The sequence below is a fragment of the Apteryx mantelli genome, chromosome 2 (assembly GCF_036417845.1).
Source record: "Apteryx mantelli isolate bAptMan1 chromosome 2, bAptMan1.hap1, whole genome shotgun sequence".
NCBI lineage: Eukaryota > Metazoa > Chordata > Aves > Apterygiformes > Apterygidae > Apteryx > Apteryx mantelli.
In genome coordinates this window covers 68,342,705-68,369,517 of record NC_089979.1, presented here as the reverse complement: position 1 = coordinate 68,369,517, position 26,813 = coordinate 68,342,705, and the positions used below count along the sequence as shown (strand labels likewise).

The 26,813-nt window shown below is 41.2% G+C and overlaps 1 protein-coding gene across 13 annotated transcripts in view; it reads right to left on the bottom strand.

The window, feature by feature from the left end:
- The window catches only part of FARS2 (phenylalanyl-tRNA synthetase 2, mitochondrial), a 288,914-nt gene that overhangs the window by 102,705 nt on the left and 159,396 nt on the right, over positions 1 to 26,813 (bottom strand). For all 13 annotated transcript variants that reach the window (XM_067290815.1, XM_067290813.1, XM_067290818.1 and 10 more), the window contains one exon: positions 5,076 to 5,227. In XM_067290815.1, coding sequence (XP_067146916.1) covers positions 5,076 to 5,227 — 152 coding nt within the window. The remainder of the gene's footprint in view (positions 1 to 5,075; positions 5,228 to 26,813) is intronic.

Here is a 26,813-nt window from a genome sequence, read left to right as displayed (position 1 = left end):
GTCCTGGTGGAGGATGGTAGGGCAACAAGTTTGGCAGAAAGTGGGAAGTCCAAGACACCTTGGAGTTTTCAGCCACATAGCAATCAGCATGGCAGGGCTACCTTGAAGTTACAGACATGAAACCCAAGCCTTGGCTCCTTAAAACCTCTAGGAAATTGAGAAGAAGACCTCCGCACTTCAGCCCTTAGGTGGCAGACTGGCTGGGCTCTGGTGGAGTATGACCAGAACCCATGTCTTCCCAAAGCACCTCTCTCTGTCCAGCCCAGACTTCTATAAACGAATTTGTTCAGAAACAAAACAAATTTGTTCAGAAACAGAAGAAAGTACCTCTAAGCAGGAGCTGTAAAGAGAACAGAGCTGCTATTTTTACATAGCTGCTTTTTCAAAGAAGAAAGTTCAGGGAATGAAAGGAAGCTGAAGGGTACTTAGGACCACTCTGAATGTGAACCAAGCAAACACCACTGGCTATCAGGTCAGTCTGGGACACAGGGGAAGGCCTGACACACACGTACCATGAGTAAAACACACTCAAAGGCACACAATCTCCATTACAGGCATGTTTTCCAAATTGAAGCCCATATGACCAAAAAAAAAAAAAAAAAAAAAAAAAGCCCCCACACAAGGTTCTCATTCATGAGAGAAAATAGGTGGCACTGTTCCTGGTTATTTGACAAGGGCGAGAAAAGAGAAGAGGCACAGGGGAACTACTATAGCCCTTTTACTAGCTGCTATGTAACCATGCTCCACTGCTATAGTTGAAGAAAGGGTCAGAAGTCAACTAGCATCCAATCACAGAGCCTCCCACAAGCTGTTGATCTCCTGCAAAAATACTAGTCTTCCATTCATTTGACCAAATGAGAGAAAAATTCTAGAGCTGGAGAACACAGTTCTTCAATAGGAAACCTATCCTCTGATAGCTATTGTCAAAAGCAGCTTCTGTTTTTTGCAGAGAAACTGCTGCTGGGACTTTGCCAGTTCAGCAGTTAAAGGTAATCTCAAAGAATCCCTCAGCAAATAGTAAAGTGCTCGGGCTGATGAACAAGGTGTTCAGGGACTGAACTGATTGTTTTAATTTGCGTAATACTAGCAGCAAGCAGCGCTTCAGAATTATTCTGCTGTAATTCACCTGTTCCAGAAGCCAGACAAAAACAAGACAGAAAAGAATCTTCAATAAATAAACCAGACCTGCAAGTATTTCATTTGATCTGCAGCTTGATAAGAACAGGTGCAACAAATCTGACAATAAAAAGGAAAATAAGATTGTTTATTATATTGTGTTTTTCTAAATACTAATAAGGAGCTAGGGGTGTGCTTTGACTGAACAAAGTAGTCAATAGGATCTGACTCTTCTCTGACAGACCTAGTCCCTTTATTATTTGGAAAAGAAAGGACACAAGTCATCTGAACTCTACTCCCAATATCTCTGAAAGTGGTGCCACGGTTCACCTACCTTGCTACCTCACAGCAGCCAATGCTTTTCCCTTCCCTTCACTTAAAAGACAGTTACAAGTGCACAGCGCTCACTCCAGAAGTAGCAAGTAATTCATTCAAAGGCAGGAATAAATCCTTCTTACCCATCCCTCACTTACATTTTTAACAACATTGCCTTCAAAATGCAGCAAATCAATTCTTCCCCCCCTTATTGTCTCCCACACTGCCTTTTCAGATTATTTTTAGTTGTTCTGATTAAAAATTTACTTCTTAAGTACCACTGAGTACACAGCGCATTTCTTGATTACAGTTTTGTATAATTCTTTCAAGCCTGCTTGAATATCTTCCTTACAAAGGAAGATGTGGCGGCATATCCTTCCTTCTGTTTTCTTTCTACAGAAAGAAAAGTTTAGTATGAAATTTCTAAAAATCATGGTCATAGGAAAACAATCTCTCTGCAAAACTCAGAATATATTTTTTGAGAACAGGGAGATGAGCCCATAATACCCCACAGCATTATGTAAGGTATCTAGGAGAAGAGACACAATATGCTAAGCTGAGAAAAAGCTTGCAGTGGTCACCTAAAGAAAGGATGAGCAGCCTCAGTATTTCTGAATTCCATTCCTGGTACTGTATCGCAGGGGTTAGATTACTCACCCCTGACTCTTCTGTCTCTTTATCTCTTGGACCTTCAGCCTGTCCCCTCTACCACAGCTCAAGTCAAAACAATATTCTACCACTTAGCTGATGCTCACCCTGGCTCCAGCCCCATTTTTGTGGCAGGACCTTCCAAGCAGCTGCACTTCACCTACGGACTCTTACCGAGCCGCAATCCTTCAGAAGTGCTTCTGCTAGCTTTGGGCTGTGACAACTGTGCTGAACCAAGTGTCCAACAGCACTAGCTCTACGGACCTTGAGCCGCATCAGCAAACTCTTTGTCATTGTGGTCTGCAACCCTTTTTCTGATTACCTGTGTTTAGGCATTTCAGTTTTACTTGATTTTTAGGTTGCAACCCTCATTTAATATAGGACAAATTACTTCTTTCTGGTCTCCCCACCTGCCCTTATCCTTACTCATAACAACATGAGATAAAATTGAGTCATTTGTTTTAAAATGGCTGTTACATCATTTCTGGTACTTAAATGAGGAAATTCAGCTTACTTTCTACTATGTATGTATATCACAGACTTCATGTTCACCTTCAAGGCCTCTGTTTCAAGTTGTTGCATGATTAGCCAGTATTTCCTGTATTACTTTAGGCACGTACGTTTTTATTATCATTCCTGGAATTCCATTTATGCATGGTCGCAATACTGATTTTAAGGTCTCAGAAATGCAAAATACTGCTCTTACTGGAACTCTCTGAATGACAGCAGTTTTGATTTGCTTACTCATAATGGGCAGAGATCTTTCTACCCTTTGATGCCATTCAGCCAACCTTCTTTACCTCTCTGAAACCTTTTTCCTTTCCGAAAATGGAGAAGTCTTGACACTGAGAAGAGGATCATTTTATGATTTAACTTCTGAAAGACAGTCATATTGATTAGGCAGATTAGACAAGTTGAGTAGGAGATGTCCTGAACTTAGAGATATGGAGAGTGCAGCACCCTTTGCAAAAAATAATGAAAAATTACTAATTTCTGTTCTCCGTACAATATCAATATAGTCTAAAATATCCTCTTTGTTTTTGCAAATGTTTGTTCTCTGGAATGTTCCAAAGGGAAAAATGTCAGCCACAAATCCTTATTCATCACGTATTTGCACAGCAATGCTTAAAGGTCCTTAAAGATCTCTGAGGATTTGAAAGAAATAATTCAGCCAGGTAGAAGAAACAGGGCCACTACCTTCTGGTGTCTAGTTGCACAGCTCAAGTCAAATCACAGTGAACTGATTTTACAAGCCACGCACAGACAAATATGTTCTGCTAATCAAAAGTACAGAAATCTAAATGTTTGTGGCCAATGCATCAAGCAAAGGACAGCTTAAATCTGCAAGACAAACTGTGGAAATTATTTTGCTCACTGCTAAGGGACAGTGTTATTCTACATGCCTTGTAGATGCTCTGATGCTGTTCTTGCCATAACCTCCACAATTTCACTCAACTTTGGCATTTCAGCAAAAACACAGCTTTTCTTCCACCTCCTATGATTTATTCTTCATATGCCTGGAGACTGGGTGCATTGCAGCCATGTTGTGTTTTATTCATATTGAATGAAGTTACACCCTGACAGCATCATCAGCACAAGCCTAATACAACGTTTAGTTTCCAAGAATATCCTAAAAATAAGGTGACTGTGGGCCTTACATTTCCATCTGTGTTCTGTACTAAAGCTCTGTGATGGCCTTTTGCCCTAAGGGCAAAGGGAAGGCATCAACAAGAGACAGAATTATCCTCTGAGCTGTTCAGCCTTGTGTACTACTCGTTCTCTTCTCCATCCTCATGTCCTGAATGCAACATCCACATCTCACACAGGCTGCTTCTTTCCTATCCAAGGATCTCCTCTGTTCCCAGATTTCTGGTCTGGCTGCTGGATATAAACCCACCAACCAGCTGCCTGGGGTTTCCAGAGCGGGATGGATGCTGTTTGGTACCCAGCCGCAGCTGGGTATCTGTCCACAGATATTCCACTGGCACTTCTTTACACAGTAAAAACAGTCTCCCACAGAAAAAGGGAGAGAAAAAGGCAAAGAAACAAATAAATATTAATCCACTGAACCACAATGAAAATTAGGCTGGAGAATAATCTATCCATCCGGTCTGCAATGCATACCAAATTCAAAAGAACAACAGGATCAAATACCTGTATGTAGGAAGAAAAAACTACAGGTGCTAGAGCATAACATGAGCCATCATCCTCATAGAACACTACACAGTTTGGTTCTCTACCTGCCTTTCTACAGCACCAAAAAAACCCACCAACCAACCCACAAAGAGCAGAGATTAATTAAAAAAACAATTATAGAAAGTTGGTTAGCCAGCAGGATATTTACTTCTTGATTTGGAATGAGCAAATTGAAAAAGAGTGCATATGCAATAGCTGGTATTTGTCACTGTTTGAGACAACTGATAGTATCAGTTGGGCAATTAACCTTTGCACCCAGAATCTTCACATCAGTACTGCTATATCAATAAAAAGGCATTCTGCAGCCTGAGAGATTGTTAAACAGCATAAATATGTATCAGAAATAGGAAAAAATCTATTTTTCTCTCCCCACCAAACACCAACAATAGTCTTCTGCAACCACTCATTATTACCCCTGACATTTATAGGCAAGGTCTGCTAGTGGATGAAGACCAGAAAAAGAAAGGAAGAGAACATGGACACAAACCAGTCAAAGAGCAGAAGAAGAATATCAGACATCCTCTGGATAAGAGTATGATGCATTGACAGATGCATTCAGGAAAGCAGTTGTTCACTAGCACTGTGATTAACTAGGTACAACACATTGGGATCGCACTGTGAATACTGTAAGCTCAGTACTAACACAAAACTGAAATTTAAGATAATATTTTTAAATAAAAGTATTTATTCTTGAGTGTGTGGAAGAAAATCTTTTGGAGAAAAAAAATGAAATGTACAAACACTGTAAACATCAAGAATATTCTGACAACGTGGAAAAATAAGTCAAAAATTTTACTTACTTTGGATGGGTAAATTCATCCAGTAGGACAACCTTTTCTATCAGGTCTCCACCAATGGTTCGGGCCAAATCATAGAAATCATTTTTAGAGTATGTCTCTGAAGGCAGCCAAAAGGAGATGTCGTTGATCAAAGGTGGATATTTGCTGAGTGGCTAAAAAAAAGAAAACACATACCTTTATAAATGACTGGCTTGGGTAGGAATACCTACAACTCTATTTTGAACTTGTGTAATGTACAGGATACATATTTTGGAAGCTTTCTGAAATCTATTTTGAAGTGCAGTCTGACCTTGGAAACAACCGAGATGCAAGATTTTATTTTAGAAAATATCTTTTAAAGATGCCCTTATAACCACTTTGCTCCATTCAGAAGAAGAGAGAGACTTCTAGCTGCCATTTCCTCAAACTCACTCAGTCTTCATTTCTGTTTAATAATCCTCACTGCTAACCAAATCTTGTAGGTAAACAATGAAGATAGCACCTCCCTTCTTCTTCTTTTTTTTTTTTTTTGAGGAGGCTGAAGTTAGGGGTGCACTCAAGAGTAAAATTCGGCTTTGTAGTTAGGATAAGCATTAATTCTGTTAATTACCTGTGAACAAAAACTGTATTTAATTACCTCTTTTCTAGATGTTTTGGCTCAGAGATTCTGAAAGGAAGTAGTAAAAGAAAGAAGTTCTTTTGTTTGCTAAAATCAGCATTAATAACCATGAATACACTCTGGGATCAGAGCTATTTAAAAGGAAGAGATCATTTTGACATGATTATTCACTGGGTAGAACTGCACTTTTTAAAAGCAGTTTTAAGATTTTTCACAAATTCAAAAATTCTTATATTTAACAGGATAATTCTTAATTCTTAATATAACATATGTTTATCATTTGTAATGTCCAATTCAATGCTAAGAAAGTGTTATAAATAAGTACCTTCTTATTAAAAGGTTACAATAAATAACACATGCTTAAAAAGAGGAATCAGTTAAATTTCCCAGTGTTTTTTAGGAACTTCCAAACATAACAAAAGAATATTGCTCTCACTAAAATTATTCATGGATATTGCGGTCAGTACAATTATTAATTCCACAACTACCCAATATACTGTTATGCATAAAGTGACAATCATAGCATCTTTGCTACAGACAGAAAGGCCTCATCTCGTGGTCATAACAGTGAAAGTTGTTATTTGCAAAAATAGGAAGAGAAAGAAAATGAAACAAATATTTATTTTTTCAGTTTTGATCAAACTTCACCGGAGTCAATGGGCTTCAAATCATGCCTTTACTGACACATTTACCCCTTCAACGAAAAGAAGATGGTAATGCTCTTTTTTATGCTCTTTTGGTCACACATTATCTTACTTCTGCCTTTCCATTAAGGCACTGCAGCTGAAGTAAGTAATTTTGCACAAGACTGTTGGGGTCTGCAAAGGAAAACAGCTTTTCTTATTTTGTCTATATGTATATGACAGCTGATGTGTATACCTTGATCCACACAGTATATCATCTCACTCAAAAATGTATTCTACGCTTGGGAATGTTTTATGATGGAACAGTGAAATCCTAAGCGAATACCTGCTAAAGCAATAAACCTGTTAAAAAGGCAAATTTAGAGCAAGCCAATTTACACAAATCCTGTTCTTACAGTGTAAACCCTTCAATAAATATCTGATAAGGAATACAGTGCAAGTTTTAAATTAATAGCCCTCCAGTGAATTAAATTGTGACTCACAAATGATTATCCAACTTGTTAAAGGAATAAACTTGTCAAATGAATTCATATTCTGTATACCAAATTCAAAAAAAAGCACACAATAAAGCCATCATACAGGAGTTCTTCATGAAATACCAAAATCTAATGAATTAAATGTAAACATCGCCTCTGCTCCACCAGAGTCACAGCTGTAACTGCTAGAGATACTCCTCAGTTAACAACAAGATACGTGTGTTAAAATAAAGTTATAATCCTGTAGTAGATCCCTGCATTTTCACCTCACCCCAGTCTACCCCTACATTTACTGCTGAATTTCAGCAACCTACTGAACACATTTCAAAGATTGCAGGGACTAACACAAAACTTTCTGAGCTTCCAGCTTCAGAACATTTAATTCTTCAACTAGAAGATCACAGAATCACAGAATTGATGAGGTTGGAAGGGACCTCTGGAGATCATGTAGTCCAACCCCCCTGCTCAAGCAGGGTCACCTAGAGCACGTTGCACAGGATTGCATCCAGGAGGGTTTTGAATATCTCCAGAGAAGGAGACTCCACAACCTCTCTGGGCAACCTGTTCCAGTGCTCTGTCACCCTCACAGTGAAAAAGTATTTCCTCATGTTCAGATGGAAGCATCTGTGTTTCAGTTTGTGCCCGTTGCCTCGCGTCCTGTCGCTGGGCACCACTGAAAAGAGTCTGGTCCCATCCTCTCGACACCCTCCCTTCAGATACTTGTACACGTTGATAAGATCTCCTCTCAGCCTTCTCTTCTCCAGGCTAAACAGGCCAAGCTCTCTCAGTCTCTCCTCATAAGAGAGATGCTCCAGTCCCCTAATCATCTTTGTAGCCCTTCGCTGGACTTGCTCCAGTAGTGCCATGTCTCTCTTGTACTGGGGAGCCCAGAACTGGACGCAGTACTCCAGATGTGGCCTCACCAGGGCTGAGCAGAGGGGGAGAATCACCTCCCTCAACCTGCTGGCAACACTCTTCCTGATGCACCCCAGCATACCATTGGCCTTCTTGGCCACAAGGGCACATTGCTGCCTCATGCTTAACTTGGTGTCCACCAGCACTCCCAGGTCCTTCTCCGCAGAGCTGCTTTCCAGCAGGTCAACCCCCAACCTGTACTGCTGCATGGGGTTATTCCTCCCCAGGTGCAGGACCCTGCACTTCCCTTTGTTGAATTTCATGAGGTTCCTCTCTGCCCACCTCTCCAGCCTGTCCAGGTCTCTCTGAATGGCAGCACAGCCCTCTGGCGTATCAGCCACTCCTCCCAGTTTTGTATCATCAGCAAACTTGCTGAGGGTGCACTCTGTGCCTTCATCCAGGTCATTGATGAAGAAGTTGAACAAGACTGGACCCAGGACTGACCCCTGGGGGACACCGCTAGCTACAGGCCTCCAACTAGACTCTGCACCGCTGATCACAACCCTCTGAGCTCTGCCATTCAGCCAGTTCTCAATCCACCTCACTGTCCACTCATCTAACCCACACTTCCTGAGCTTGTCTATGAGGATGTTATGGGAGACAGTGTCAAAAGCCTTGCTGAAGTCGAGGTAGACAACATCCACTGCTCTCCCCTCATCTACCCAGCCAGTCATTCCATCATAGAAGGCTATCAGATTGGTTAGGCATGATTTCCCCTTGGTGAAGCCATGCTGACTACTCCTGATCACCTTCTTTTCCTCCACATGCTTGGAGATGGCTTCCAGGATGAGCTGCTCCATCACCTTTCCAGGGATGCAGCTGAGGCTGACTGGCCTGTAGTTCCCTGGGTCCTCCTCCTTGCCCTTTTTGAAGACTGGGGTGACATTGGCTTTCTTCCAGTCCTCAGGCACCTCTCCTGTCCTCCATGACCTTTCAAAGATGATGGAGAGTGGCTTAGCAATGACATCCGCCAGCTCCCTCAGCACTCGTGGATGCATCCCATCAGGGCCCATGGATTTGTGGGTGTCAAGTTTGCTTAAATGATCTCTAACCCACTCCTCCTCCACCAAGGGAAAGTCTTCCTTCCTCCAGACTTTCTCTCTTGCCTCCAGGGTCTGGGGTTCCTGAGGGCTGGCCTGAGCAGTAAAGACTGAAGCAAAGAAGGCATTCAGGAACTCTGCCTTCTCTGCATCCTTCGTCACCAGGGCACCCACCCCATTCACCAAAGGCTCCACATTTTCCCTAGTCTTCCTCTTGCTGCTGATGTATTTGAAGAAGCCCTTCTTGCTATCCTTAACATCTCTCGCCAGATTTAATTCCAAACTGGCCTTAGCCTTCCTCGTCACATCCCTGCATACTCTGACAACGTTCCTATATTCCTCCCAAGGGGCCTGTCCCCCTTTCCACTTTCTGTATACTTCCTTCTTCTGGTTGAGTTTTGCCAGGAGCTCCTTGCTCATCCATGCAGGTCTCCTGCCTCCTTTGCTTGACTTCCTACTCATAGGGATGCACCGCTCTTGAGCCTGGAGGAAGTGATGTTTGAATATTAACCAGCTCTCTTGAACACTCCTTCCTTCTAGGGCCCTAACCCATGGGATTCCTCCAAGTAGGTCCCTGAAGAGGCCAAAGTTTGCTCTCCTGATGTGGCTTAGGAGCCTAAGCATGACCACTCAATTTGGGTAGGTGGCTTTTTTCATTGTTACAGGTATTAAGGACACTAAAGAAAAAGAATTACATGCTCAGGTAACTCAGTAATATCCTAAAACCCGAAAGAAGCACAGTAGTCACAATCCACAGTGAGTGAGCACTTGCCATCAATCTCAAAAGCAGTGGGATTATGTCAGTCATATGAAAACAGCACTCCTTTTCTGACTTAAACTGCGGTGTACACAGGGATCCAACGTGGCTGGATCTTGCAAACTTACCTAAACAGTCTGACTCAGGTTAACAGGGCCAGCAAATACCATGTCAGCAAAGTTACTCAGAGATGTAATAATCTGTAGGATCTGGCCCTCTTTCTACATTATCAAGTCTATAAGAAAACTGTTTCACTGAGCCAATCCATACTGTTACTAACTTAGATACAGAATTATTGCAATTCTGTGTGTGCATGCATGTGTGTGTACGCTGAAGGGGTAAAGTAGACTGGAAAAACAAATGCTTAAAACAGTAAGCCTAACTTTTTTAGTATTAGGTACTAACCTTTTCTCAGAGACTTATTATACAGAAAAATCGTTTATGGTAAAAGACAAGGCAATAATTCCATATTATTCTCTCACTTTACCACCTGGCCACAGTCAATATCATTGCAGTAAGTCTTGTATCAACACTAAAGTTAGTATATGGACAAAATTCCTGGCTCTCAAATGTATTGATCTGTTTGTTGTAGAGCTACATGAGCTACATAATTGTTTATTAGCTACGTTTAAAAAACATGAACAGGATAGGACAAGAGTCTCCAACTAGTAGGTCAAAATGAAGTTACTAAGATTATATTCAGACACCTGAGCAAACACGTGCTGTGTTCCAACAGATCCCATTGCCATCCCTGTCCTTTTTTCAAAACTCACCTGCCCTTTAGTAATGCAGTGACCTAAAGCCCATTGGCTTTGATCTGTTTTCAGGTTCAAGCAAACAGCAGCCCCAAAGGCTGTTTCCCTCTGAGTTTACAGACATATCAGAGGCCCCTCTTGAAAGCAGTGTGCTCTTTTCACTACATTCCGCCGTCATTTCCAGCCACCAGTTCCAGCTACCTCTCCTCACAATTTTGGTGTGCTCCAGCACACCCTCCTCTCCAAAGTTAACAGGAGTTAACTCTGACCCCCGTGCTTTGGCCCTCGATTTCCAGCACACTGCCCTAGTCTGCAATCCTGCCGGCTCTGATTCCCCAGCCTGACCATCCCTGTTAGGATTTTTTTTAATTTTAATTTTTATTAAGATTTATGAGTAAAGCAAAAAGGTTCAGGAAAAGGTACAATTGATATCACTTGCACAATGCTGGCCAGTGTTGGTCACACCTCACAGACAGCGCTGCTGATGCACAGCCAACTCTGCACCATTTCTTTGGCCCCATCACAGTTTTGTAGATGCGTGTCACTACTGTGCTAGATTACATTTTCTGTCTACTTTCTATTTCAAATATTGCAGTGCACTCTCTTAGCCATTCTTCGATAGCCTCAGAAAACAAAAGAGTGATTTCCCAGTAATTATACTATCTGTAAAACTACACTGAGCTCAAGTTGTAGGGAATATTGCAAATAATGACATTCTATTTTTCAATCACCCAAGTTGAAAGAATGTAGGGGTACTGAATTACTAGGGTTTTTAATAATAAAACAGAAGCTTTTTGATGATCCACATTCAGTGATGCATATTTACCAATTATAAGCCACACATCCTTCTCTGGCTGTCCATGGTTAATAAATTAGAGAAGTACTTAATGACACTGCAAACTATTCTCTCTCAGGATGTTAATTTTAGTTTAAAAAAGAGTAACCGGGCACCAAAATTGTAACAGTGTCCTGCTGTGCCAGCCTGCCTAGCCCATGCAGTCATGGGCTGCTGTAGTGGAGGAACGCACTGCTGAAGACGCAGGGTGGTGCGTTTCTTCTGCATGAGTTTGTGACAGCAAACAGCTACGGTGGCGTAAGACCTTCCCAATCCCCAGCTCTCTGCTCTAGCTTTCTGTTGGAGATTACTACCTCTGTGGCAGTCGACAAAACAAACATGTGCCTGTTCCTCCACCACTGGAGCTCACAGCCTGGTGCAGCTAGCTGAAAATCGCCTCTTTCAGTGGTTTATGCTAACATACGCTGGACCAAGAACTGCAGCAGCTTGAGGCACTGGTGGACATCTGCCTTCAGCAGCAGTAGGATCCACCAGAACTCATCTGTCGGCATAAAATAGCAAGCACTTAGACTCTGTATGTTGCCACACCAGTGGGATGCTCTTGACACCACGGCAAATGGAATCAAGTGGTCACTGACTGAGTTTTCTCTCTTCATTCGCACGCAGCAGAGGATTGCCAGCTAACCTGCATCCAGGTACCTCACAACTGCACAAGAGAGAAAACAAAAGAGGCCATCTCTTGAGAAAAAAAACTGAGCATAATGAACAGTCAGTGCTAGCAATTAAGCCAACACAAAGCTACAGAACGTTTTTAGCTCGAAGTTCTGAAATACAAGAACAACCCTGGGGCTCTTCACAAATATTTTTTCATGAAAAAATGTTTTCTCCAGGCACAGTAATCAAAAGTGCAACATGCTAAAGGAAACAGGAGAACTTCTGTGATGATGCTTTTCAATAAAATTTTCTCCCTGCTACCAGTACTGATAGGATGACACCATGAAAGAAATATAAATCCAGTGGAGGAAAAAGCCATACTTGTATTTTGACAGCTGTGACACAAATACAAGGTTAACAATGACACATACCAAAAACTGGATTGGCAATTCCACAACAGCCAAACTATTAAAAAGCCAGCCATGTTTTACTGTCATCACTGGTCTAGTCAGAAAAATATGAGACTTATCAGCACTATGGCTGCCAAGCTTTATTAGTCCTGCATTGCCTATGTTTTGGAGAAATATGTACATAAACTATATAGGGTTTTAATGTAAGATAATATTCTCATTGAAATGAAAACTACATTCCTGTAATAGCTAAACCTTTCTTAATATACTCCACGCTGAAACTATATTAATTCAATATTATCGTAGGAAATTTAAACATGCAACAGGCATGAAATTCAAATTTGCAAATTTCCAGCCATAACTTAGACCCCTTGCACATAATGAAGTATCCTGTATTAGCGTATACACTCCTAGATTTACGCTTCTGTATTTATGACCAGCATAGACAAATTACAGTTGCTGCAGGAAACATAATTTTGAATTTCTTGGCTGTCATGGTTTAAAATTCCCAGTCATAATCTTCTATTATGATAAGTTTTCTGCCCTTTCCTTCACCAAATCAAATTTCTTTTTTTTCTTAAGTTACATACAGGGAGTTTTATATATTCATATGTGTATACACAAATAGCCACACACATACATATATATATATATAAAAATACACACACACACATACACATATATATATATATACACATCTATCTATATATCTATACACACATTTATGTATAAGAACACATACACACACATTTATCCCAAGGAGGAAAGGGAGAAATTTCAACAGAGAACCTTTTTAAAATCTAATAGGCAGATATACAGTTATGTTCTGGGATTAAGGTTTTAAAATCAAACTGAATGGACCAGTTTGGGAGCGATACACTGCTCTGTTCTGCAGGGAACTGCAGAAGAGCTTTAGTCTCCAGTTGTGCTCCAAAATGCCCAATGTAGAGAGGCAACGAACACTCAGTATGATCACCCTTGTTTGGATAGCAGTTCGCTCCCCGCAATAGAGCTGTTCACCTCTGCAAGCACACCTGCAAATATGGGGAACACCATGTGTTTACAAGTTGCCCCTGGAAGTCAGGCACTTTGCTTGTACATGGACCATTTTCTAGGTGGAACAGCTCCTCCTCATGCATGGGCAACAATGCCCTGTCCTTGATTTGAGGATCACATAAGAGCCTGTCAGCACCCAAAATAGTTTGGAACCATTAATTCATTCAATGTGGAGAGGAAAACATAATTTACTGTTTCTCACAGAAGCAGGGGAAAAGGGGAGAGAGAGCAAGAGAGGTGCCAGGTTTCAAACTAAAGGATTTTTAAGCATTTAAGCATAAAGCATTTTTTCTACACTGTGCATAGTAAAATGATGGATTCCACTGGAAAAGGACACTATTACTGGGGGTGGAGGGAAGGATCCAAAAAGGGACTAAACAAATTCAAGGCAGACTGGTCTACTGATAACTTGTAACACAGTGACTCAACTGCATTTTTGGCTCAGGAACTCCCTGGTTGCTCTAAGCTGGCTCAGTAAAGTAAGAGAAGGATCACACTGTTTTCATACTTGCTCTGCAGTAATACTCTTCTTCAAGCATTTGCTGTTTGCAATTATGCGATACAGTGTACATGAGCTGGATGGGTAGACAGTGCATAACAGGACTTTTGATTTTCAAGAAAACTGCTTCTTTAATGACACTCTGGTAACTACAATGCTATTAAACCAAATATGCCTTTTTTTTTTAGCTTAGTAATTTCTCATCTTAAAGCAAGTATGAGGAACATCATAAGGAAGTTGAGCTATTGAAGGGAACAGGGGATAAAGCACCTTAAATACCACTCCTCTTTGACTTGGCAGCAGTATTACACAATCCAGTTTCCTAGGGCCTTTTTGAGGCTTTGGGGTTGGGGGGGGGGGAAAGAGGGGAAAGGTTGCCCATACATTTACACGGTCATCCCCATTTTCACCCATTTCGACTTTCTAATCAGCCCTGTTTCTTATACATTTCTAACGCTGCAAGCTTTTAATTCACAAAGATTTTAATTCATGGTGATTGACTGAAATGTTTGATTTCTAAGCAGCGTTTAGCATCCCCGGCTCTGACTCTGCTCCCTCTTTCAGATGGGAACCCAAATGCAAGATCCAACCTGCCACAACCAGCATTTGCCTCCAACTCCTGTAGCTGACTGCGATGCCAACATCCACAGGTCAAATCAATCACAGAGCACCCTGGTTTCCACTCCACCTTGTGCAGTTCATATCCCTTCATGGGGGTGATCAAGGGGGAAGGATGTCAGACTCCCCTCCAGAGATCAATACCTCGAAGAAAATCGTACATTTGACAGAAAGGCTGACTTGCTTGTCAGCAGCAGTCCACACGATTTAAACAGCTTTGGGTTACAAATCACTGCTGTTCCTCGCCTTGGCAAAACACTCTCTTTGCCTTTACCTCCACCATCCCTGGGGAAAAACAATTGTGGAAACACAGGAGGTACCTCGTGGAAAACTTAAGAAAGAAAATAACATTGTCAAGAAACACAGTAAATTAAACAGCTGTCAAAGGTTAAGCGCCTGGTTTAGATCCAGGTAGAGTAGGGAGATGCCATGCGGAACAGGCTGACTCTCTAGCTAAGTCACGTCCTTCAAGGGGGGAGAAAGCAGCTGCAGCCCCTTGGCAGGGGCTGCAGCTTTGCGCCTGCTGGGGGTGGCACAGTTATCTCCCAGCACAGCCAGGCCTGCCCACAATGGCAGCCCCTGCCACACTCCCAGCAGGAAGAGGAGCACACGAAGGGGAAAACAAGTTGCTTAAAGCTGGCATCTTTCCTTCTCCCTTCCATGCTTTCTGGCCACTGGCTCTACACTGCGTTGTGCAAGGACTGGGCAAGGAAAACTATCAAGCTAATTCAGTTTTGCCTGCAGTGGTGAGAAGACTTGAGCTGGCAGAGCTGCTACCTGCACCTTGCTAGGTGCTTCAAACTGGACCAGATCTCTCTGCTGCACGGTGGACATTGCCATTGGAGCTCTGCGCCTTCCCACCTAAACTAAACCCTCCGGGGTCTTTTTGAAGGTAAGAGCCTCTCTCTTGAGCCGTATTTCAGGCTCACTGAAGTTATAACACAGGAAAGAATTAAAACACTTCCATTCTGCCTAAGGGATCACCAGGTAGCTCTTTATATCATCTCATTTTGTCATCTTTTTCAATGCTGTTGAAGTACCTTTGAACAGAAAAAAATGTAAGGATTTGTCACAAAACACACATATGCACATGCACAAAAACAAATATGACCTTTCTGCAAACTAAAAGTTACAGCCTATTATAGAGCCTGCCTGACAAAGGAAAGTTGGTACCTAGTATGACACTGAAAAATTAAGATGGGTAACAGCCAATGAAAATATTAAATGTTTTGGATAAGCTGTTCCACCTCTCCCAAGAGCGCTATGAAGAACATACAAGAAGACTGATGCTGTGGCAGAATTCAAGTGAGTGGCAAGCATTTGGTTAAACAAGTTCATCCAGAAACACTGCTACTTATTACATCTCCACAGTGCTAATGGAAAGGGACACTGTGTTCTTAGGCACAACATTATTACAAACAGTAAGCATTTAAATTTAAAGTTAAGTTCATTTGAACCTGTCACAGACAGTGCTCGAAGTCTGAAGCTGCACTACACTTCTCTAAGTGCAAATACATATTTTAAACAAACCTTATGGTCAAATAACTTAGACACAACGTATGGTTTTTATGAAGCTTTCCAGCTACAAAAGAATCATTTCTATTGCTACTACAAAGGCTATTTTATATGACAGTAAGGAACTGAAAAGTGTAGGAAGGACAAAAATGAAGGGATTGACTTAACTCTATGAAAAGCAGGGTTGTTGCAGTGTTAAAGTATACACAGCACAAAAATATTTCCAGAAACCCTGTACACAGAGCTGTTCCTTAGATTAAGGAAAATTGCTGGTCAGTAAATCATGTTGCTTCCTAGTCATATGACATTCTGGCGGATGTGATATTATCTCTTTGGAACACTAACCCCTATTTCAGAAACAGGTATTTCACTGTATATTCTAAACGGTAAAAAAAAAACAAAACAAAAGAACAAGTGGGCGGGCAACCATTGTGTACAGTGTAAACTGTTATCTTCATTAATTATCTGAGTAACAGAGAAACACTATGCTAAAGAAATTCACAGACATTAGCAAACTGAAAGGAGTCACAATTATTAGAGGAATTTCTAAGAGATGATTAGAGACCTAGAAGAAACACTTGCTGCAGAAGGGTTTCAAACTCAACTAGACCCTGCATCAGAAATTGGGCTGATTCTCCCCCGCCTTGGCCACTTCACAACACAACGAACCACTTCCAAAGCATACTCTCCTCCTAGCACAGCTTCCTGTTTGGACCAGGTTTTGATTTCCCTCCTCTGATATGACTTACCACTTGCCATCTGATTATAAAAAACAAAAGATAAACGTAAATGCTGCCAAAATACTGGTAATGGACTCTGTTCTGTGCTTAGTCAAGAACAATTTCTCATTCCCACAGAACAGATAGGATTCACAGGGAGAACCACCAAAAGGAAAGTCTCTCTACTATTCCCTCCCATATCTTCTCAGCTTCTTACAAACCCCTTTTGAAAACACCAGGGTGAGGAAGACATTTGCCTGACGTGATCCTATGGCAACTCTGTGGCTACTCTGGAAAAATAAGCATTCTCCTCATGCTTCTTCCCCAAGGCTCTTCGTTCCCATTTGACGGTATACTGAGCTATCTGGTTTCATGGTGCTAATCTTCTCCTGTTTCAAACACATGACTATCACTGCAAGACAGCTAAAAGCAAAGAAAAGCTTCTTCTGGTATTGCTTTTCCATTTAAGCAGATGCTACCAGAAAACTGTTTGTCACAAAGGGGAATGGATGGGACAATCTCTTTATTATGATGTATTGTCCTCTATTGAAAGCCAGCAAGCTTGTAGCATAGGGAAGGAATCCAGCTGATTTGGAACCACCAAGATGGCAAAGTGTATTCTCTCTTCCCAGTCCTAACCTCCATCAAGAAAACAGGAGGGAGATATATTTGTTTCCCCAATTCTGGAAGAAACCTCTTCTGCTCACACCATAGGAACCCAGTGACAACTGCTGTGTCAGCACTTCCGAGGCCACACCAAATCTAATAATTGTTTGAGGTTCCCTTTGCACAAGCTGTCCTTTCTACCCCCTTCTCCCACTCCCACAAACAGAATAACTCGTCTTTTTTTTTTTTTTTTTTTTTGTAGGAGGGGTAAAAAGAGAAGACTCAGACCTCAGGAAAAAAAACAGGCAACAAATAAAGACTGCATGTCCCAACCCTGCACTTTTCTAAGAACTGTCTACCATGCCTGCTAGGAACAGGTGATAAGCTGGTATAAATCAGCAGAAATTCAGTTTCTCTTCAGATACTAAAAATCTGTTCTTAGGCAGTGCTGAACACCTGCAATTGCTGCAGAAGGCAACAGTGGCTGCAAGTACTCACTGTTTCTCATACTCAGAAGTCACGTTTCATGATTTCTATTGTTCTGGTTTGTATGTTTTTTTCTTATTATGCGTAATAATAATGCTGAGATAAATAGATCAGCGGCATAAAATATTGCACCCATCAACAATTCATATGAAAGATCTATACCTAAATAAAAAATGCAAGCATTTGGAAAGAGAGTGCAGCAATACGAAGATGTATTTCTTTCAAATACATAGCATAACAATGGAAACAAATTACACCCAACATTTTATTTTCGCTTAGAAGAAAAATCTCATATGTGCTGTTGATTATATTTCCTTTCCTGCTCATTAAAATCCACCATTCTGGAGAGTTGTTGTCTAAACAGCAGCATCTCCAGAATACCCATATATGACGTGCACCAAAATAATCAGGTGTCAATGCACAAAAAACTCACAGACAAATGCAGTCCCTGAAGAAATCCTTCTATCCTATCTAGCAAGCTATAACTTTTTTTTTCTCTCTCCTAAACAGCACAGGGATTTCTAAGAGGATGATGATGATGCCTCTTATTTCATTGACAGGTGCAACTTCACACAATGCCCTGGACATTGCTATAGCTTTCATGCAATAAGCAGGAAATGCCCTCAGCCTTCTACACTTCTCAGACTTATGAGCTAATCTGTGTCGCTTGGGAAATGCTACTGTAGATGGTGTCATAAAAATCTATATTCCCTAAGAAATTAGGAGATCCCAACTGCCACATACAGCAATTTATCTGAGCAGATTAGTGGTGTTTTGAAATATTCTTGATAATTTCCAGTGCCACTAAAATAGCTGGGTTTCTTTCTTCACTTAGGGAAAATACACTGCTGCATACCGCTCAGGTTACAATGACTTTTGGCTAAATCCACTACTTTAGTTTCCAGGGTAGTCAGTCTCACTTTTTTACCCTAAGTATTAAATTCATACAAATCACAACCTCCAAACTGCAAAACCAATAATAAAACACCAAGGTAATGCAGCAAGCTAAAACCAAAATCCTAAAGAACAGTAGCTAAGCTAGAGAGACAGAACCTGAAATGAAGGGCTCTACTTCCTCTCCCCATACTCAGAAGAGGGGTGAAAGCCTTTAATTTTTCCTTTCAGGTAGACCTTGAGCATTCCTAAAGGTATATTCCTGTTAAAGAATAGCAACACTTTGAAACAGAAAACTACAGAGTTTCCATAAGCCAAGAACAAACAAAAGCAAAAAAGCACAAAAAGTACACTAAACATTTAAATATGCAATGACAGAATATAAAGAATATTTAAAATGTTAAGTGCACATCCAGTCAAAACTCTACAAGCAGAATTCTTGCACAGTAAGGCTATATCTTTAACATTTTTCTTTATTTTACAGGAATCAGGAAATGGTTTGTTATTGCCGATTTAGGGGAACAGGTTACACGTGGGAATAGTTATGCAAATGGGATTTAATATGTGTGCAGTAGCAGAGGGAGGCAGGAAATTCCCAGAAGAGGTCATTTCTTCCCATTCTTATTTTCTAGAAAAACTGCAAAAACAAAGTAAATCCTTTGTAGCATATGTGCACCTAAACATTAGTTACTTTTCACATTTAAATTTATACAGTCACTACTGCAATCCATGTGTCACACACACTAGCATGATGAAGGAAACTGAGAAGGGGTGTGTTGAGACTAATATGATTCTTCCCAACACCCCAATGGTGCCTTCTGTTGTTCGGCTATTCTTTTAGCTTCATTCATATTCTGATCAGAGAAGCAGTTGCTGAAAATCAGTTTTATATTAACACCATACACAGCAAAAAGTGCTCCTGTTCCTGCATAAGCACACATGCACTCAAACATATTCTCCCGCACCCTCATTTTCTAGTGACACTACAGCTATGCTGCAATGGCTAATCATGATGAAGATGATGACTGCAAGGGTTTTATGCGTGATTTTAGAGACCACTTTATCAAAAGCTCTTATCCTCTGTGTGTAAAAAACTGGAACAAATGTTAAAACAGGTATCAAGTAAACTCATTTCTGACAACCCCCCCTTTTAACTGTTAAAAGCAACTAAAGAGCATTTCCTACTGGTTTTAAAACCTCTGTCTTTTTCTTCCGCTTTTTAAATTTACTTGGTAGTGTGCATGGTGTACATACACCAATACATAGCTGTATCTCTGAGACACACACTTGCACAGCCTAAGTGCTTAGGCACATGTCGGAGTAGATATGTGTACAGGAGTTTATTCTTAAATCAAATGCACAACGTCCACTCAGAAAGGTATATACAACCCTGCTGTAGGCATGCAGATACTCATATTGTGATAATTACCTAGGACTGCCGCTCAGAAATCTGGGTCCCATTAGGTAGGCAGACAGAGCACAAAACAATATCCCCCATTCCAAAGAACTTTCAGACCTAGGATAGGACTGGCAAAGACGTGCTGAGGCAGGCAATACAAGAGAACTACATGACGACTGTAAACAGCAGGGAAAACAGAATTACTGAGAAGGAAACTGAGCCACTTGTCAGGTCAAAGACTGAAGTCAAGATAGTCACTGTGCTAGTCTCCCTGCAAGAACTCTATTCACTATACTGTAATTAAACCAGTATTAGCAAAGTATTGGCAAAAGTGTTAAGGATCACTCTCCTTATCACCGATGTACTTTTGTGGACAGTAAGGCTCAAAGTGCTGAGCATCTGTGGATTTCTGCTGAAATCAACAGTGGATGGTTTCTATAGCTTCACATAACCAATCCTAATTCTATTGTTGTTTTAGATTTCCTGGTTTATTCCTTCATCTAATATTAATTTCATGTGGGTTTCAACATATATATCACTACTAGAAATTGCTCCATGGCTTATTTAAGCACTTTGTATAACCATTATACTTCATCATTTGGGATGCAATAAAGATTGGTTGATATATTCAGCAGCAGAATTACTCATTTGTGAGCTATTTGTTTTAAAGAGCCTCAACCAGACAAACTGCAAATATATGAGGTTTGGAGATCAGAGGAAACTGCAGTAACACATGCTTTTTGAAGCTCATTTCACTTTTTGCTAAGTATTCATTTAAACAGTATCAGATGTACTTTGACTAGGTTGAGTTGGCTTTTGCCTAAAAAAAAAGATCCCAGCAGCAAAATTATTCTACTGACAATAACTCTGTATATTGCAGCAGCAATAGTAACTGGAAATTAATTTTTTAGTTATGTCATGCTGCGACAGGGGAGGGGGCTTCAGCTGAAAATTCAGTCAAGGCTACAATCACTCCTTTTGCCCTAAAAATAAATTGGAAGGGTGTCCCGGTGGTCTGTTCCCAGTTGCTGGGAATCTCTTTCACTGGTATTGACAATACACCTGCTGGATACACTACATTCTCCAGCATCTTCTAAACTAACAGAATGCTTTAAATTCAGCCACACCTGAGATGGATATCCTTGAGGTACTGTTTTTTTTTCCTTTGGTTGTGCTGAAGTTTTTCATAGGATATGCTATGGACGTTATCCATAAAAACTTAAGAGGACGTGTTTCTGCCAGTTTGTTCCAACTTCCAGGACTACAGAGAGGCAGAAAAAATGTGATCTTGACTCTTGTTTTTCAACAGGTAATGTCCCTTCTTTTCTATTTGTAAAAATACTTATTTTTACATTAATTGCATGGAAGGACAATGGCAAACACCTGGGTTGGGAAGAAATGGAGAGCCCAGTCTGAAATCCACAGGACATCCACAGACTTAGTGGCCAGTGGATCACACACGCTTTAGACAGTTTTTTCACTTGGGATGCCTTGGAATCTCAGTGAGAAAAAAAATTCAACAAGCTGAAGAACAGCTGTGTGTCTTCATCCCAGTTACTCTGGGATGAAGTTTGTCTCTTGTCTAAGTCTTGTCTTTTCTTTTAGTTACTTCCAGATTTCTTCCTTCTTTCCTCCAGAACTGAGGTTCCGGATCTCCAGGGAATGTGGAAAGAAGATAGATGGCTTCTAGCTAGCAAAGGCTTCTCTTTCCACCTGGGCTGCACACCCTTCTCACTGATCTGCAACCTCTCCCTCGCGCTGCTCATGCACGCAGGCTGCAGTAACATGACACAGCATTCAGTGGCAAAACGACCTCACTGAACTCTCATCTTCCCCCAGTCCCTTGTTGTCTCCAGGAAGAAATGTGCTATCTCCTGAGTTGCTCTGAGGCTATGGGGCTACCCTCTGAAGTGGATCAGGGAACTGGAATGGCTTTAAGAAACCTCAAAGAAAAAAGGGTCCCTGATCCACTTCATAGTGTAGACCCATAAATAGCTGCTGTGGTACAACTGGAAGAGCAGAACAGCACATGGGAAAGAACAAGAATAATACCTGTCATCCTGATACTGTGAGGACCAAGGCTCCAGGAACCAGGGTCACAAAAGCATCAACTTCTTTCAAATGGAGAGGAGTTTCAACCACTGCCCCTGACTGGAAGTGCAGTCACAAGAGGACAACTTCCAGCTGGGTAGACAGACATTTTACATTGCAAGTTTTCAAAAACCCCTATGGCATTCTCTAGGTTTGGATTTTCTAGCTGAGAATCTGAGAAAATACAGAATTAAATCCAGCTTTTAGAATTACCTGCTTCATTGTAAAAGCTGTACTGTGATTTAACTCTATGTTAACATAGAAAACTGAAAACTAGGATGACATGTTTTGCTCTTTAAATATATATATGCATGTGTGTGTATGCGTGTATATATAAAGTTGTGTGTATATGTATACATATGTAATATGATGTATATATGTGTATAAGCTAAAATATAATCTCTATATATACATCTATATATAAAATCTCTATATATCTATATAAAGATTATATATAATATATAGTTATATGTACTTATATATAATCTATATATAGATATAAAAGATATATATCTTCCCCTCCTAAACAAATTCTAGCTAGGACAGTTGTGTACAAAGCAGAGAACTCACTGCATGCAGAAAGAACAGCTCAAACCAGCTACTTTGTTTCAAGTCCCTCCAGGGAGATCAAATCTGCTACTAGCTTGTGGTAACTAAACAGAGGAGTACAAGATGAGAGTTTTGAAATATTCTAAGGCTATGAAAACAACCAAGAATTACTTAAGTATTTTCAGGGAATGAAAATAGAATTAGGAGAAGAAAATAGCTGTATTTTTGTTAATGAATATTATAGGCTTCTCTGTACATTTGTTTATTATCAAGACGGCTGCTACATGGGTGACATGAATTTGCTTAGCCCTTTGGTGCTCCAGCAGACAGCAGATGGAGATATTAGGTAAGGTAAATATCACAAACTAATCATAGCATCAAGTGTTATTGACATTTTTCCAAGTAAAAGCAGAAAGAAATCAAACTGTTGCTGGTTTGTCCAGGTTCAATGGGAGACTCTCAGTAAGATTAAATTACAGTAGGACTAGCAGAGGGATGGAGACAGGATATACATGAGAACGTCCATCTTCAGTATCAGCCCCAAGGTTAGCAGCTGGATTGCTAGGAACCAAATCCAGTGTCACTGGTTATCATTACCAGTAGTTGCAGTAGTATCAGCTTAGTGTATAGCAGCCTTGGTCATAAGCCTGGGTTCCAGCACAGTAGGTGTTTTACAAATTCAGATTCAACACACAGAGCCCAATGATGGTTCCTGCCCCTAAAAGGTGAAGGGCTAACAGTGTGACAAATGACAACAAACAGATGCAGGCTGGAGGTGGAGCCCACTGGAAATATGAAATAACTCATCAAAATAACACATAGCTGTCACAGCTCATCACCAGTTCAGACACCTGCTACCAGCTGTCTTCGTGTGCATTGCACAAAATCTGGGTTTCTGAAGGAAATTCTGAAGGAATTTCTGAAGGTTCTCTTGAAAGAGAACAAGAAAGTGGATACGTAAGGAGAACTCCTGCTGACTGCAAGGATCAGTTTCAGAGAAACCCCAAAGTGCTCACTTGGGCATCTAACAAGTGTAAAAAAATGTTAAAATCATTGTCCATTTTGAGGCAGGCATCAGTTTCCCAGTAAAGACCATGAGCTGCTAGGTGAGAACAGGCTATGAAGAGCCTTTGCAGTGAAGAAAAGCAGTATCTCCTTCATAAGCCAGAAGAGATAGCAAGAAAATATGCAGAGAAGTACTTTATCAAAGCAGCCTGAGCAGACAAAACTGTTTTCTATGAAGGCTTGAGAAATCGCTGCTTCAAAAATTGAAATGTGAACTTCATGAGAAGTTCAGCTGTAAATTGGATAGAAAAGCTGAATCTTAGAGACATGTGAAAAGAGACTGCACAGATCAACAGATTGACAAGGTGGCCAGGATGGCAAGCAGCAGGGTTAGGGAAAAGAAACTTCTGCAATTCTGGCACGGGCAGAGAATTGTAGAAAGTGAATGGAACTGTGAGCTAAGGGGTGGGAGAAGGTTGAGGACTTTGACAATTGCCTCTTGGGAGAAACTCAAGGGATCCACTGTGGAAATAGAACTGGGGGACAAAGGTTTTTACAGAAGAGAGTTAAATACAGTGAGAAGACTTAGAAGCTGAACCCCTAGCATGTAGCTTGAAAGACTTCATACAGGGACACAGTGGCTGGACAGTGCTGATTAGACCCAGTAAGGCTTAAAGCCAGATGGATCAAAGGTTTGGGTCTAGCATATGGGTGTTTACTCACAAGAGGGAGCTCAGAGGGCTGTGTCCATGTTATAAAAAGGGCAGAAAGACAAAATATAATAGAGAAATTAAAATACACAACTGAAATTAACAAGGGAAGAAAGACTATGAAGAAATAAACTCTAATAGTGAGACTTCCTGGAGATATTGCCAAGAACATCAAGGAGAGTTCACTGGAGGTCATAACTCCACCAAGGCTCTTTTGAACACTACAATTGCCTTTTAGAGTGGTTTACTGCCCAGTGCTTCTTTGGCAGTGCTGCCAGAAGGCTGAGGAACCACCATCTAGCTATCAGATGTCAAGCGCTGCCATTACCACCAATCCACAGAAAAGAGGCACCCAAGCATTGGACTATCACTAAAGAACCACCAGCAGTGGATCAAGCCAGGAATTGTTTGAGAGAACTCAACTCATACAAATCCCTGGAACCAAGGGCTGCATCGATGCCCTTGCAAGGCCTCTTTGTATTATCTTTGAAAGCTCATTGAGATGAAGGGAGATCCCCAACAATCGCAGAAAGGCAAAAGTTGCACCCAACTTCAAAAAAGTCCAAAGGCACAATCCAGAGAACTAAGGACTGGTCAGCCTCACTTTAGTCCTTGGGAAAATCATGGAGCAAGTCCTCTTGGAACATATTGCTGGGCACATGAAGGAGAAGAAAGTGACTGGGACCAGTCAGCACTGATTTACTGAGGGAAATCATGCCTGACTGACCTGACTGCTTTTCTATGATGAGATACCTAGCTCAGTAAACGAGAAAGCAGTGGATGTAATTTATCTTGATTTTAGCAAGGCTTTTGAGACTGGCTCCCACAATGTTTTTGTATCCAAGTTATGACATTATGGTTGTATGGTTGGACTTAGACAGTAGCCATTAATGGATAGGCCACTCTTCTTTTTTATAATTACCCTCCTGTAGAATATAAGTGGAGTATTGCAGGTGTCTATCCTGGGACCTGTCCTGTTTCACGTCTTTATGAATGACCTGGGGAAGGTGATGGAGTATTTGCTCATAAAGTCTGCAGATGACACCAAGTTGGGAGAAGCAGCTGATACACTCAAGGGCAGGGCTGACATCCAGAGGGACCTAGGCAGGCTGGAGGAATAGGCCAACAGCAACCTTCCAAATTCAGCAAGGACAAACACAAAGTCCTGCACCTGGGAAGGGAGAGACCTGGCAACAGCACAAGCTGGGAACTGACTGGCCAGGGAGCAGCTCTGCTGAAAAAGGCCTGGGAGTAGTAGTGGGCAGCGAGCTGGGCATGAGGCAGCAGTGTGCCCTGGCAGCAAGGAAGGCCAAGAGCATTCTGGATTGTATTGACAGCAGCAAAGCCAGTAGATTTAGGGGAGCGATTATCCCCCTCTACTCAGCACTTGTTACGCCATATCTAGCATACTGCATCCAGTCTCGGGCCCCCAGCACAGCAAAGACATCGATTAAATGGCGCAAGTTCAGCAGAGGGCCCTCAAGATGGTTAGGGGCCAGAGTACTTGCCCTGTGAGGAGAGGCTGAGAGAACTGGGCTTGCTCAGCCAAGAGACTGCTTTGGAGAGACATAACAGAAGCCTGCTAGTACCTACAAGGAGGTCATCAAGAAGATTGAGCCAGATTTTTTATAGCTATGCATGGTGGGACAATGAGAGACAAAAGACATAAATCAAAAGAAGAGAGGTTCAGAATGGATGCAAGAAAAAAAAATTCCCCATGAGGACAGTCAAGCAGTGGAGCAGGTTGTCCAGGAAGGTTGTGCAGTCTCTGTCCTCAGAGGTTTTCAAGACCCAACTGGATAATGTCCAGCAACTTGGTCGGATCTCAGAGCTGACTCTGCTTTGAGAAAGAGTTGGGATGAGAGATCTCCTGAGGTCCCTTCCACCTTAATTATCCCATAATCCTAAGACTACAAAACTGGATGAAAGCCAAGTTGAGGACAGGTAGTGGGGCACAGGACACTCATTTAATCCCCATACCACTGTTCCCAGCACACTGAAAAAATAAGTCATATAGGTAACATTCTCCAACATCTCTCCATATCTGCACTTCAGTATCAGGCACAATCTCTCTTTTAAGCCAGAGAGAGACTATAGAACCTGTAGTTGTGGTAAATATATTCACTCAAGTTTTACTGGGAGAATGAAGTGCTAAAAATAGCCAGAGAAAGAAAGCTTGGAAAATTCATTATCTTGAAAGGCTGGATACACAGGTATGATTGCGACTCAATGAAACCGCACATCTGTCTGAGCATTTGCTTACTGTATCATAGGATGAAAAAGACAGTAGGTTACCAGTATGTTACTCATTTGTGGTTTGCTGGTATGCAAGCTGCTGATTGTTTGGACCTGGGCATAAAATACACACAAAATTATATTAGGACAGGTTAACTTTGAATTCAGAAGCAAAGTGCATTGTTTATACCAATTTCCATCACCCCTCTTCTGTTTCTGAGGTATTTCCAATTTTTGGAGAGTTGCAATAAATGTTTCAGCACTACTCTCAGTTAGACAACACATTACTCATTTTCAACATTTTACCCCCT